The 13,425-nt window shown below is 30.6% G+C and overlaps 1 protein-coding gene across 2 annotated transcripts in view; it reads left to right on the plus strand.

Annotated features, from left to right (window-relative positions):
- MMUT (methylmalonyl-CoA mutase) overlaps positions 1-13,158 on the plus strand; it is a 35,987-nt gene extending 22,829 nt beyond the window's left edge. The window contains exons 8-13 of one of the 2 annotated variants that reach the window (XM_003769140.4): positions 140-255; positions 3,014-3,129; positions 5,025-5,156; positions 6,473-6,620; positions 8,616-8,783; positions 12,937-13,158. In XM_003769140.4, the coding sequence (XP_003769188.1) occupies positions 140-255; positions 3,014-3,129; positions 5,025-5,156; positions 6,473-6,620; positions 8,616-8,783; positions 12,937-13,065 (809 nt within the window). In that variant the 3' untranslated portion in view covers positions 13,066-13,158. Of the gene's footprint in view, positions 1-139; positions 256-3,013; positions 3,130-5,024; positions 5,157-5,421; positions 5,684-6,472; positions 6,621-8,615; positions 8,784-12,936 lie in introns of those variants that run through there. The other variant, XR_004233678.1, reaches the window with a different exon arrangement.
- The last annotated feature ends 267 nt before the right edge of the window (positions 13,159-13,425 follow it).

A 13,425-nucleotide genomic window follows, 5' to 3' on the forward strand; every position in this document is an offset into this window, starting at 1 on the left:
TTACTCAGAACTTTATTCTTTGATTAAGAAAATGCATTTCAGTGAAAATATAGAAAACCTGAAGTGAGAATATCTAATAATGTGATTCTGCAGCTGTTTATGAATATTGTCTACATTTTTTTCCTTGGAAAATAAATAGGATCTGAAGTAATTGTTGGTGTAAATAAATACCAGTTAGAAAAAGAAGAGCCTGTTGATGTTCTGTCCATTGATAATACTTCAGTTCGTAACAAGCAAATTGAAAAACTTAAAAAGGTAGGCATACTTTCTGAAATTACTAACTTAAATTATGTACTATTGTCACAAATAAATTGTCACCAAAGCAGTCTTTATTATATAAGAACCCACTGTATATTATAATTATGTACTCTGAGATTTTAGAAGTATACAGTTCTTAGTAACTCAGGTTTTGCTCTTGAGTCAACTTGAACCTATTAAAATCTCTTTATTTTTATTTTGATCATATATTAGTCCTCTAATGAGCTACAATTCACAAATATGCCTTAATTTTTAAATTCTTAATTAGAATGCTGAGGATTATCTTTCATTTCATCAAGTATAAAAATCCATAAAAGCATAATCTTTCATTGACATGTTCTTAAATTCACTAATCCCCTTTATTCTCCCCTTTTAGCATCATTAATATATGCTATGTTTAATCTGCTTGCATTTCTGCTTCTTACTCAGTTAGGAGAAGCAGTCTTCTTTCTATCCAATTTCTGTTTCCTATTTAGTTTCTCCATGACGATTCAAAATGTTCAATCCTTTGCCCCTAGTTAAAATCTAACTGTGATGTAATTTGGAAAGACATCATTGAGATATGTTTTAAGAAGATAAAATAAAATTAGGACATTTATATAATGATCTTTAAGATCTTTTCAATTCTAAGTCCTATGATCCTATGAATATATCTCTTTGTATGATTCATTGATTTCCTTCTGTTCTTGGAAATAACATTTTTTAAATTTCGTATTTTTATTTAAGTTGAACATTTCATAATTACATTTTTTGAATTATTTTATTTATTTTCAGTTCTGAATTTTCTCCCCACATCTAGTTTATCCCTTTCTCATTAAGAGGGCAAGAAATGAAAAACCCAGTATACATATAAATCGTGTAGAACTTTTTTCCACATTAGCCATGCCATGAAAGAAAAAAATAAAAGCATGAAAAATTAAAAAAGAAAAGAAAATATGCTTCAATCTACACTCAAAAGTTCATCAGTTTTCTGTCTGGAGTGGATAAGATTTTTTCATCATGAGTCCTTTGAATTGTTGTAGGCCACTGTATTAATCAGAGAAGCTAAGTAAAAATTAATGTTATATATTTCAACTAATTAAAGACTTCATCTATAACAAACTTTTATTTTGAACTGAAAATACCTTTTATAATTTCACAATATTTATCATCTTTCATTTTGTTTTTTAAAATATATTTACATATTTCATTTTGCATTGCGTGCTCCCCTCCTTTTAATAGTAATGGTAACCAATCACCAACCTGCTGTCAATGATTATAATGTGACTTTGATTTTGACTTAAGGTTTAATTTCTGAAGAAAATAAATAGCTGAGTCTTTATACTAGTTTAAGGTATTTGCAGATGGAAGCTTTCACATGAGGTGAACAGCATGCAACAATTTTTTTTAATTGATAATGACAGTAGCATAAAACAGATACTAGAAAATAATTGGATAAAATTGAATTTAATCAGAGTATATCCTTCCTCTAAACTTTTTGCTTTCTTTCCAAAACTGCTTTTTAACTTTCCCTCTCATAGCTTTTAAATTTAGCGTGTAAGGTTTTGGTAGATGACATAATGAAAACAAGTCTTCTTGGAAAACTTAGAAAAAGCTGATTCTGTTTGTTATATATGTTTCCTAATAATTGACTCATCTGTGTATATGTTTTCCTTCAGTAGAATGTAAGCTCTTTGAAGACTGGTTCTTAGTATCCTTAATGCCTACTGTTATTCTTTCTGCATAGCAGACTTGTTTAGTGCTTTATTAATGAGGAAATTAAAATATAGAGATAAGTGGCTTTCTCAGTAGCATGCAAGTATTGATTGTTAGGATTCAAGCTTAGGCCTCATGATCCCAATGTTGTACACTGAACTACAACAAATTATTTTTCTGAAATAATTATCAAAATATTACCTAAACTCTTAAACATCGGATAAAAGAAGAAAGTATATTGAAATAAGAGCATTTTACCTGGGGGACAGAAGTGTGTTCCAAATAACTTTGTTCAGCTAAGATACTAGTAGAATATGATCTAAAACATCTTCTTGACATATTGGAGATGTTTTTGTCCATGAAACTATAAAAAAAAAAGTTCTGAGCTCCTCAGTTTTGACTTTTTAAAATTTTTTAAAATTATCCATTGTTTTTATATATCTTCATTTTCAAGTATCTTTTTCCTACCTTTCCTCCTCTATCTATCCCCTGTAACCAAGAACAAAGAGGAAAAACAAATTTTAATTATACTTTGCATCAGTTCCTGTCAGTCTTCCCAGGCATATGTTTAAAACACTCAATCCAGGGTCCATTTTTATCTCAGTGTTTTCATCATTCAAATACAAATCATATAATACTAGAAGATATAATATCATAATTTATTACTCCTCTTTGGTTTCCAAGTGAATGAGTTAATAATATTATGCCACAATTTCTATTATTTTACTTTTGTGGCTTTTAGTACCAGTATAAAGCGCGCTCGCTCTCTCTCTTTCTCTCTCTCTCTCTCTCTCTCTCTCTCTCTCTCTCTCTCTCTCTCTCTCTCTATATATATATATATATATATATATATGTATATATGTACTTATATTCTTTTCAAATTATTCTTTATCAGTAATTGGATTTCATTCTTTAATTTACTTTATTTTTTCTTAATTAGGATACTATATTGCTTCAGAAATTAGGGGAAACTTTTCATGTGGCCTGTCTCTGATCCTCCTGATGTCTGCTGTGCTCTACATTTGCCTAATGTGTGTCTTTCTCTGACCTTATCCAAAAGGTGAAAGCCAACAGAGATCAAGAGGCAGCTAAAAAATGTCTTGCTGCAATCACTGCTTGTGCTGCCACTGGGGAAGGAAACCTCCTGCATCTTGCAGTAGAGGCAGCCCGAGCAAGGTATGTAGCTATAAGTTTGAAGATTTAAAGTTGTCAAGATTTCCTTTTCAATGTTTTTGTTTTCTTGGAATATTCTTAAATGCAGAAGTTGTCCATTAAATAAAGCAGAACTCAGCATATTATCTGACCCTTAAAAAACATAAAGGTAACCAAAAATATGTTTTTCTTCTGTTTTGGGGAGCTCAAAATATTCACGATGAAGCCTTTTTTTTTTCTGAAATTCAGGTGGAATGTATATGTTATTAATTCTAGATTGCATTTTTGTTATAGTTAAGTTCATTTGAAATTAGTGTCATAAGTTACTTCACTGGCCTTGATATAGTTTGTAGATCATATTGTAATGTTTCAAGTATGTGATTAAGAATTATTCCAATCCACCTTGATGTGCTCTCAGCCAAATGGCTCCCTTGATAAGTGATAATATTTTTGGTTGATTATTACTGAGCTAATTCTTTTATCAGCTTTACTAACCAGAATGAAAAGCTTAGAAAAGTATGCCACATATCATATATTATCTTATTTTGGTTTTCTTTTTAGTTCATGAGTTTGGTTGAACATTTATCTAAAGCGTATCTATTATTTATATGAAAAATGACAGCTTGTCAATTTTTATGATGCTATATTTCTGAGGAAAATAGCTAAAACCAGTAAGAGAAAAAAATTATAATTAATACTTATGACTTGGGCAAGTAATACTTTACTTTTGGGTAAGTAAATATCTTCCTGTTCCTCAGTTTCCTCTTCTTAAAATGTGAGCATTTGACTAGATAATCTTTGTGGTCCCTTCTAGCAATAATTCTCCATGAAAGGATGAGAGCATTTACATTCTTTCAAGAAAGCAATCTTTGAGCTCATTTATTGAACTCAATATTGTGTTAGCTATAGGAGAGTTTAGTGAAATGACCCTGAAAGCCTACATTACTTTTTTGTTAAAATATGCCACTTAGCCTTGGGAATTGCAAAACATTTTTCTGTGAATTTTTTTTTTAATATAGGAAACAATGAACTCTGCTGTGAGATAAATCAGTAAAGTTACTATTAAAGTTGTTCAAAGTTGGTATGAGGGGGAAATCTAGGGATTTGTGCTTCTTTCTTATAGAAATAGAAGTTCACTTGAAGGTTAATGTAGTTTGCCACCATACTCTGAATCTTTCTTTGTTGTGACCTATAGCATATTTGTTATTTTATCATTCTGAGTCTCTTGGGCAGAACTGTCAAAATTCATGAAATAATGTATGAATTTTAATGTGTATAAACATTCACTAGAGCATAGATTGTTATTACCAAACTTTTATTAATCCAGAATTCCATCATATTTGAATTTACTATGTTGCCTCATGTAACTTGTACAATAATAGTCATCAATTAATCAGATTTGCCACTAATTTATCATACTATCATACTAATACCTAACTTTTAAGGTATGATTATTTAGTAGACACTAGTTTAACAAAATTTTCCTTACCAGCTTAATGTTTAACTTTAAATTGCATTAATAAAACAAGAGAGAGTAATTGGCCAATGTAGAATTTCCACCTTCAAATGACTTCACAAAATTTATTTTCATAATTAAATACACATAATTATTGGTAAAAGCAAAATTATTTTTTGAAGTGATTGACTTTTTCCCTTATCATCCTTATGTGCTTGGGTTTTAAAATACCTACTCAATGTTTTCTTTCAGTTTTATGGTGTTTAGTTCCTTGGGTAGAATGGATAATAAAAATATTTTTCCTCTATATACTTTTAAAATCTTTATTAAAATCATGTTTATGGTTTTCAAGCAATCTTTTTATGTAGACAATAAGATTATTGTCATCTTGCATTCAATTTTATGGTAAATATTTCTATCTTTTGGAGTCAAAAATATTAAAACCTTTCATTTTATACTTTAGATGTACAGTTGGAGAAATAACAGATGCAATGAAAAAAGTGTTTGGTGAACATAAAGCTAATGATCGAATGGTGAGTGGAGCATACCGCCAGGAATTTGGAGAAAATGAAGAAATAACTTTTGCTGTTAATAGGTAAACATTTGAAATTTCTCCGAAGTGTACAATAATCATATTTTTGCTTTCTCAGAGACAGATCATAAATAAGTATCTGTAGCAAAGACAATCTTCTCTGACTCATAAATATTGAAAAAAAATCATAAAATAGTGCTCATAAAGCTTATGGAAGTTTAGGAAATGTTTAAGAAGTTCTTTGTTTATATTTTTAAACTCAGCAATTTGTCTTATGTTTGCCAAACAATTAAATTTATTTTCATCATTTTCTCTTTGTATATTTGAGGCTTTCATTGTTCAGTTTTTATGGCCAAATGATATCTATGAATATTTGTAAAATATGACAAGTGACAGAACCCCTACAGACACGTAGACACCGACACACAAGAACTTAATTTAACCCTGGATACACTGCTGACTCATCTTTTCAAGACTTTTTGTACCTATCCCCAATCCCCAAATTTAATATCTTCACCTGCAAAATGAGAAGTTTTCAACTCTGAGATACCACCTCACATCACTCAGATTGGCTAAAATGACAGGAAAAGGTAATGATAAATGTTGGAGGGGATGTGGGAAAACTGGGACACTACTGCATTGTTGGTGGAGTTATGAAATGATCAACTTCTGGGGAGCAATTTGGTGATATGCCCAAAAGGCTATAAAATTGTGCATATGCTTTGACCCAGCAGTGCCATTGCTACGTCTGTATCCCAAGGATATCATAAAGGAGGCAAAAGGACCCACTTGTGCAAAAATATTTGTAGCAGCTCTTTTTGTGTTAGCAAAGAATTGGAAAATGAGTAGATGCCCATCAATTGGGGAATGGCTGAACAAGTTGTGGTATATGAAGATCATGGAATATTATTATTGTTCTATAAAAAATGATGAACAAACTGATTTTTAGAAAGGCCTTCTGGAAAGATTTACATGACCTGATACTGAGTGAAACAAGCAGAACCAGAATACATTGTATACAATGTACAACAAGAATGCATAATGATCAAATAAGAAAGACTTGGTTCTTCTCAGTAGTTCAGGGATCTCAATCCCAATAGACTTTGGGATCTGCCATCTGCATCCAGAAAAAGAACCAAGAAGGCTGAATGTAAATTAATACATGCTATGTTCACTTCTTTTTTCTGTTTTTTTTTTTCAATCTCTCCCATGGTTTTTCCTTTTTCTCTAATTTTTTTTTCTCCCAACATAATTCATAAAGCAATGTGTATTAAAAATAAAATTTAAAAATAAACTTGAAAGATTTTCAGTAATAAATTACAATTGTATAATGCACTATTAAATAATCAATTTGAATATAATTATAAACTGTTCTTTAGGGTCCAGAAGTTTATGGAATGTGAAGGGCGTAGACCTCGTCTTCTTGTGGCAAAAATGGGACAAGATGGCCATGATAGAGGAGCAAAAGTTATTGCTACAGGCTTTGCTGATCTTGGCTTCGATGTGGATATAGGTCCACTTTTTCAGGTACCTAAAACAATTATAGAGCAATTTAAAAGAAAACTGTATTACAGTTAAAAATCCAATTAAATTTTCTTTATAAGAAAATGAAGGTAAAATTTTAAACTTGTAGTGTAAATTCAGCAGAAGTTATGAATCAGGTAGCACTAATGAACTTTGTATATGAAGTTTGTATATGAAGAGAATTGAATTTCATTGTAATAAGAAATCAAGGATAAATTCAGTATGGTTTAATTGTGTATGAATTAACATATTTTTGGGAAATCAGCAGCATAATAGAAGATCTAACTCTAGTTCTGGTTTTGTTAACTAACATGACCATGAGTAAATTATCTTCCATTTTCTAATGCTCATTTTTCTTCTTAATAAAATTAAAGACTTGGGCAAGAGATAGCTAAGGTTCTATGCAGAACTAAAATGTCATGATTCTAATCAGATATTTTGGAAATAAATATTTATATTCAGTCCTATTAAAGATATTTTCAAAGTTTGTGTAATTAGCTAAGATTAATATTAAGGGCCTCATTTTGCCACATGTTGAAAAGTAAAATGCTCTTTTTCTGATCTTTCTGTTAAGCATAAAATTGGCTTACTTTGGTTCACATTATACGTGCCCTCAGATTGCTACATCTATAGAATGTATTACATTTCCCTGGACATAAATATTCAGTAAATATTGATGATAATTAGTCCCTGTTATTTAGACAACACGATTATTGCCACCTTTATCTTTTCCATTATTTTGGTTATAAAAATATCAGAAAGCATAGTCGGCTGGGATTGCTAACCTAGGTTCAGCAAGAACTTAATTCAAATATTGAGGTCTTAGTAATTGAGTGGGATTCTGACAGAGACTAAAGAAGCATGTACTAGGCAAATTAAACCATTATCACCACCACCACCTTGATTGCCATGTACTCTTAAAGCTTGATAGAGACAGCTCAGAATCCTGAACCTAAGAGTCTTTGGGACAGCTAGGGCAGTGTCTGCAGCCATCATCCTGGGAAGGAAATTCTCTCTGGAAATGCCACCTAGCAAAAATATTCTTATAGGTACTGAAGTTCCTGAAAAGAAGGTTTTTGTCACCAAAAGCCTTTGCACCATCAGATGATTAAATATCAATAACTAATACAATTTTATCAGTGGAAATGATGTTTAAAAAGAGACATTACCATTTGCTTTCCCTCTGCCTCCCAAGGAGTATTCTATTTGGTTCAAACTTAAAGGATCCTGAGTTGAAACCTCAGACTTTCTTCAGTGAGAATGTGGGCTTTAAGAGAGGCAGGGGGTATCTTTTTATTTGTAACTCTGTGCTTTACCTTTGCTTCCTTCAAGACCCAGCTAAAATCCCACCTGCTAAAGAAACTTTTTCCTGATCCCTTTTAATTCTAGTTATCTTTTCTTCATTAACTAATCCCAATTTACTCTGTATAAAGCTCATTCATACATAATTGTTTACATGTTCTTTCCACCATTAATTAGCCTGTAATGAATTCTTTGAGAGCAGATGCCAGCTTTTACTTTTCTTTGTGTCCCCAATGCTTAGCATAGTACTTGAAAGTTTTTTTTTCATACTTCTGAAATATGACATGTACTTGAATTTGAGTTAACAAAATGTTAAGTAGGGGTAGGTATTTGACATGTGATTTCACTGATATAAGGAATTCCAGGGTGAAGAAACTTCCAATAAAGAGTAGCTCTTTGTCTGCAGTTTATTATATGAGATTTGTCTGACCATGGAAAGGTTAGGTGACTTTTCCAGAGTTACATTCATCAGAGAAGGAATTTGAACCACAGGTCTTTCTGACTTTAAGGCCAGTTTTGTATCTACTCTGATACTGGGCCATTACTATGAAGTAATATTTTTAATTCATTCAAGATTTTCTTAGGCACATAATGGTTCTATGATGTTTTCATTTAAGTAGCTTATACCATTCATAATCACTTTTTAAAATCTTTACCTAAAACTAATAATGATTTATGATTCTTCTGTTTGTTTAGACTCCTCAAGAAGTGGCTCAGCAGGCTGTGGATGCAGATGTCCATGTTGTAGGTGTGAGTACATTAGCAGCAGGTCACAAAACTCTGGTTCCAGATCTCATGAAAGAGCTGACTGCTCTTGGACGGCCAGATATTCTTATAGTATGTGGAGGAGTCATACCACCTCAGGTAATCTTCATCCTTATCTGTTTTAGGTAAAAGTATATGGGTGGGACTTCTTCATAAAGACAACTCATACAGTTTTTGTATATACTGTGTACTATATTGAAGAACACATTTATTGTAGAAATAAATCTTGTGAAAGTTAGATCTAAATTAATAAATTAGGTTACTGAGTTAGGTGTGAATACTAAAAGACCATACCATCTGCTCTGCAATGGAACTTTCCTCTAGGTATTATCTCCTCCAATTAGAATGTGTATTTGTATTTTTGTATTTGTATTGCTAATACTTAGCATAGTGCTGACCATATACTAATTGCTTAATAAATGCTTTTTCATATAATAACATAATAAATGGCATTCATTTTCTATCAAATTACATTATAATTTATTTATATAACTCATTTTGACAACAGCACTTATAAATATGAAATATAATTTTGCTTTGTTTCCAAAATAACTGACATTCTAAAATATTTATATTTTAAAAGTTGCAACATGAGCTAGTTTTTTTTTGCTACTTTTAAAGGAATTATAATTTCCTATTTGAATAAATCAATTCCATAATTATTAAGTACCTACTATATGCATTAAGCACTTTGTATACATACAAAGAATAAAATAATCTTTATTCAGTAGAAAGCTTACATTTCAATGGAAACAAGTATATGTTTGTGTGCTATATGTGTGGTATAAATGCACTTATATATAATAAATATAAAGTTAATACATTCAAATTAGTTGAATACAAGGAAATTTGGGAGAGGAAAAGACAATAACAATTGATGGGAATCAAGAAAATTTTCACATAAAAGATGGTACCTGAGTTGCACCTTACATGAACAGAAGGGTTAATATGAAGTGGAAATAAGAAAGGAATGCATCCCAGGTATGTGGCACAGCCAGCTCAAAGGCATAAAAATGGGAGATAAGATGAGTAAGGAAGAGAGAGAGGCCATTTTGGCAGAATTTGAAGCACATGAGAAGGGGAATAATGACCAGTGAGATCAGGTTTTATAGGGTTTTAAAAGCTCAATAGAGGACTGCGTACTCTAATTGACAAGGAAAGCAAAACACTGACCCTCATTTTCACTTTAGGTAAAGTTTTCTAAACATCTTAATAATCCTTTCCATACAGAGTAAAAAATGCAAAAAATATACCTTTTCAGTGACATGCTAACATGGTGCCTATGCTTTCTTTATCACTGTAGAACATAAAGGAGATTTGTATGTTCTGAAGATTATCAAATACATAATCAAAAGAAATCTGCCCTAACTCTGATAATCTCCTCTAAGAAAGGAGATAACACATTAAAATGAACATTCCATGTTCAATGCAGTCTTACTATGTTTCATTTTTATCCTATTTTCAAGTAGCATGACATAAAGGATTATTTTTTTTTTCATTAGCCCATGTTGGGGTATGTGTGGGATTGATTAGAATGGAAGAAAGTCCTAGTCAGAAATTTTGCAGCTGCCTTTTATAATTGTAATAGAATTCAATGGGGAAAAAAGAAATGACATATTCCTTTATCCTTAAACTCTTTTTAAGATTCTAGTAGTCAGTCAAATGTCATTTCTATATCATTTGCCTAATTCATGCTCCCCTCGTTATATGTAGGAAATTCAGCAAAACAAAAAACATTGTGAAATGAGATAATGTATATAAATAGGAAAAATGTATATAAAATGGAAAAGCTTAGTGTTAGTGACATTATGAGGACATAAAATAAGACCACATAACTTTATTTTTATTTCTTATAGCAGTATTATGTACTAATTAATAAAAAAGATTCTTTGCTTCACATACTCATTGTTAATTTTGTATTAATAGGACTTTTTTTAATATACCAATCATTATATTTCCAGAATTGTACTAGCTATATCTCAAATACTTTTTTTTTGCATTATCTTAAAACTTTCAGCTAAGGTATTAATTTAAAACCACAAAGTTGATTTTAAAAAATAATATAAAGTATAAGTTGATATAAAACTCAAACTAGCTCTTGTTTTCATGACATTTAGAAAATAAATTATGTCTGTCATGTTAGTTTTAATCTCTTAAGGCAGCTCTTAGAACGTCTCCAAAAGTCTTACTTCAGTGCCTTATTATATTATTTAGATTACCCAGGTTTCTCAATGACTACCTCAGTGGGTGTACTAGCTTTGGCAGATCCTAAAAGATAGACACACATTGATAGGCTCTTCTTTTGAACAGGAGCTAACCCAAATTAAGTTCAGAGAAGTTGATCTCTGAAATAGCTTCATGATTTAACAATTTTACTTCTTACCTCTACATTCACCAACTTGTAGAAGAGGTACCAGCAGTTGTGTTTAAAAAAAAAAAAAACTCATGGGTTCTCGAAATATCAAAGATTTTAAGAACTAAGTTTCAAAATTACTTTAGGCTTTAATCATACAGGTTTGTTCATTTAAATTTTAAGGGCTTCAAGAACAATCATATAGAGGTGCTATTTTGTATTCATTTGTACTAGATTGCTGATTGAAATCGCCTTCTTTCTCTACTTCCACAGTATTTGTTGAATTTTCATTGGAATGCTCATTCATTTTTTTCATTCATTGAATTCAAGCATTTATTAAATGATTTTCAGGAAATGATAATCTAGTTCTATGTTTCAAAAGTTTAGAGCCAATGAGCTTAGACCTAAAAGATTAAGTTCTTAAAGTCTAAAGGAGAGACATGATAGATATCTAGAAAGCCAAATAATAGGAAAACATATGTATAATAGTCATATTCATATAATATTTTATGATTTATGTAACACTTTCATGTATACACATTCATTATTATGAAAGAGGCAGTGTGGTATAATAAACAGAGATCCAAACCAAATGTCTTAAACATAATGCTGTGATCCTGGCTAAATCATTTAATCTCTCAGTGTCCAAATGGTATCTTGCTAAAGCTATAATTGTAGAGAAGATATGAACTTAAATTTAATAGGTTTTCTGGAATATTTATTGTAAGTTCCCAGTACCAGAGACATTATTACAGTACCTATCTCTATAACTTTATTTGTTCATTTGTCTCAATAACTATTATAGGACCTTAGATTAAGTATAATTTTCTCACTATGTTCACTTTGGTAAGATTTTTTAAAATAATTTTTATTTTTTCTAAATACATACAAATGTTTTTCAGTATTCACCTTTGCAAAACCTTGTGTTTCAGATTTTTCTCCCTCCCTCTCCTTCACTTCTTCCCTTCACTCCTAAATACAGAAATACAATATAGGTTAAACATAGGTAAAGCTTCTAAAATATTTCCATATTCATGTTGCATAAGAAAAATCATATCAAAAGGTGAAGGGAAAAAATGAGAAAAAAACAAGCAAACAACAATAAAAAGTGAAAATATTATACTTTGATCTACATTCAATCTTTGTAGCTTTCTCTCAGGATGTTGATGGTTCTTTCCATCACAAGTCTATGGAAAGGATCTTGAATCACTTCATTGTTAAATTTAAAAAAGGAAAAAATAAAGTTATGTTCCCACAATTTTGTTTTATAAATTTAAATTCCTTCAGAAAACAGCTTTATATCTTATTTTGTATATTATGATTTTTAAGGGGTCATTACATATTAATTAGAGTTAGAAATAAATTCTGAGTGCAATGGTTAAATAAATACAGCTAAAAGAACTGAAAATCATCTCTATTTCATAAAAAGAAACCCAACAAGAGATTTTTATAGTAAACCTAGAGGTAGTATAGGTTTTTTGTCTGACTTCTACCAAGCTACAAGAGAGAGAGAAAAAAGGAGACTTTTGGAAAACAATTAGATAAAAAAACTTTATGGAAGCTATGTTTAAAGTGATCCATAGAATAATAATTGATATTTATGTAGTCAGTCAGTGCTTACCGGGTGCCAACACCGTGTTAAGTGCTGGGGATGCAAATGAGCAAAAGACAAGTATCTTCTTAGCTCTACAGAATGACAGCAAATGTTACAAGATAAGTGAAAGGTAAAAGAAATCAAAATGAATAATTACTATGCTTTACATGTGAGTTTGGAATGGTGAGAACAGAGTAGAAATAATGGATTCATAGTTCTTTACTTAATGTTCTTTGCCATCACAAAAGACTGTTACATTAATTGTCTCTTCCTTGCTTCCTAAATTTAAAATTTTTTCTTAACAGGATTATGAATTTCTGTACAGCATTGGTGTTGCCAATGTATTTGGTCCAGGAACTCGAATTCCAAAGGCTGCAGTTCAAGTACTTGAAGATATTGAGAAATCCTTGGAAAAGAAGCAAGAATCCATATAATATCAAATGTTTGTTCTTATTTTCTTGTCAAATTTCTATTAACTTTTGACTAATGAAAAGAAAAAAATTCACATCTAAAAATGATTTATACTATATGTGTGCCTTGTATACTTTCTGAGAAAGTTTGAAATCCAAAATCTTACCTGAGATAATTATATAATACTTCAGAGATATGTACATTTATACCTATATACATGCCACCTTACACATAAAAATCTATTGGTTTTTCAGAAAAAAAAATACACTTTAAAATTCTGGGAAAAACTATATAATTAAAATTATATTTAAATTATTCTGTTTTGAATGACTTTTTCTCATTAATCCATGCTGTAATCTTTATGCTAGAGGAAAATTTAGGGA

The sequence above is a fragment of the Sarcophilus harrisii genome, chromosome 4 (genome assembly GCF_902635505.1).
Source record: "Sarcophilus harrisii chromosome 4, mSarHar1.11, whole genome shotgun sequence".
Classification (NCBI taxonomy): Eukaryota; Metazoa; Chordata; class Mammalia; order Dasyuromorphia; family Dasyuridae; genus Sarcophilus; species Sarcophilus harrisii.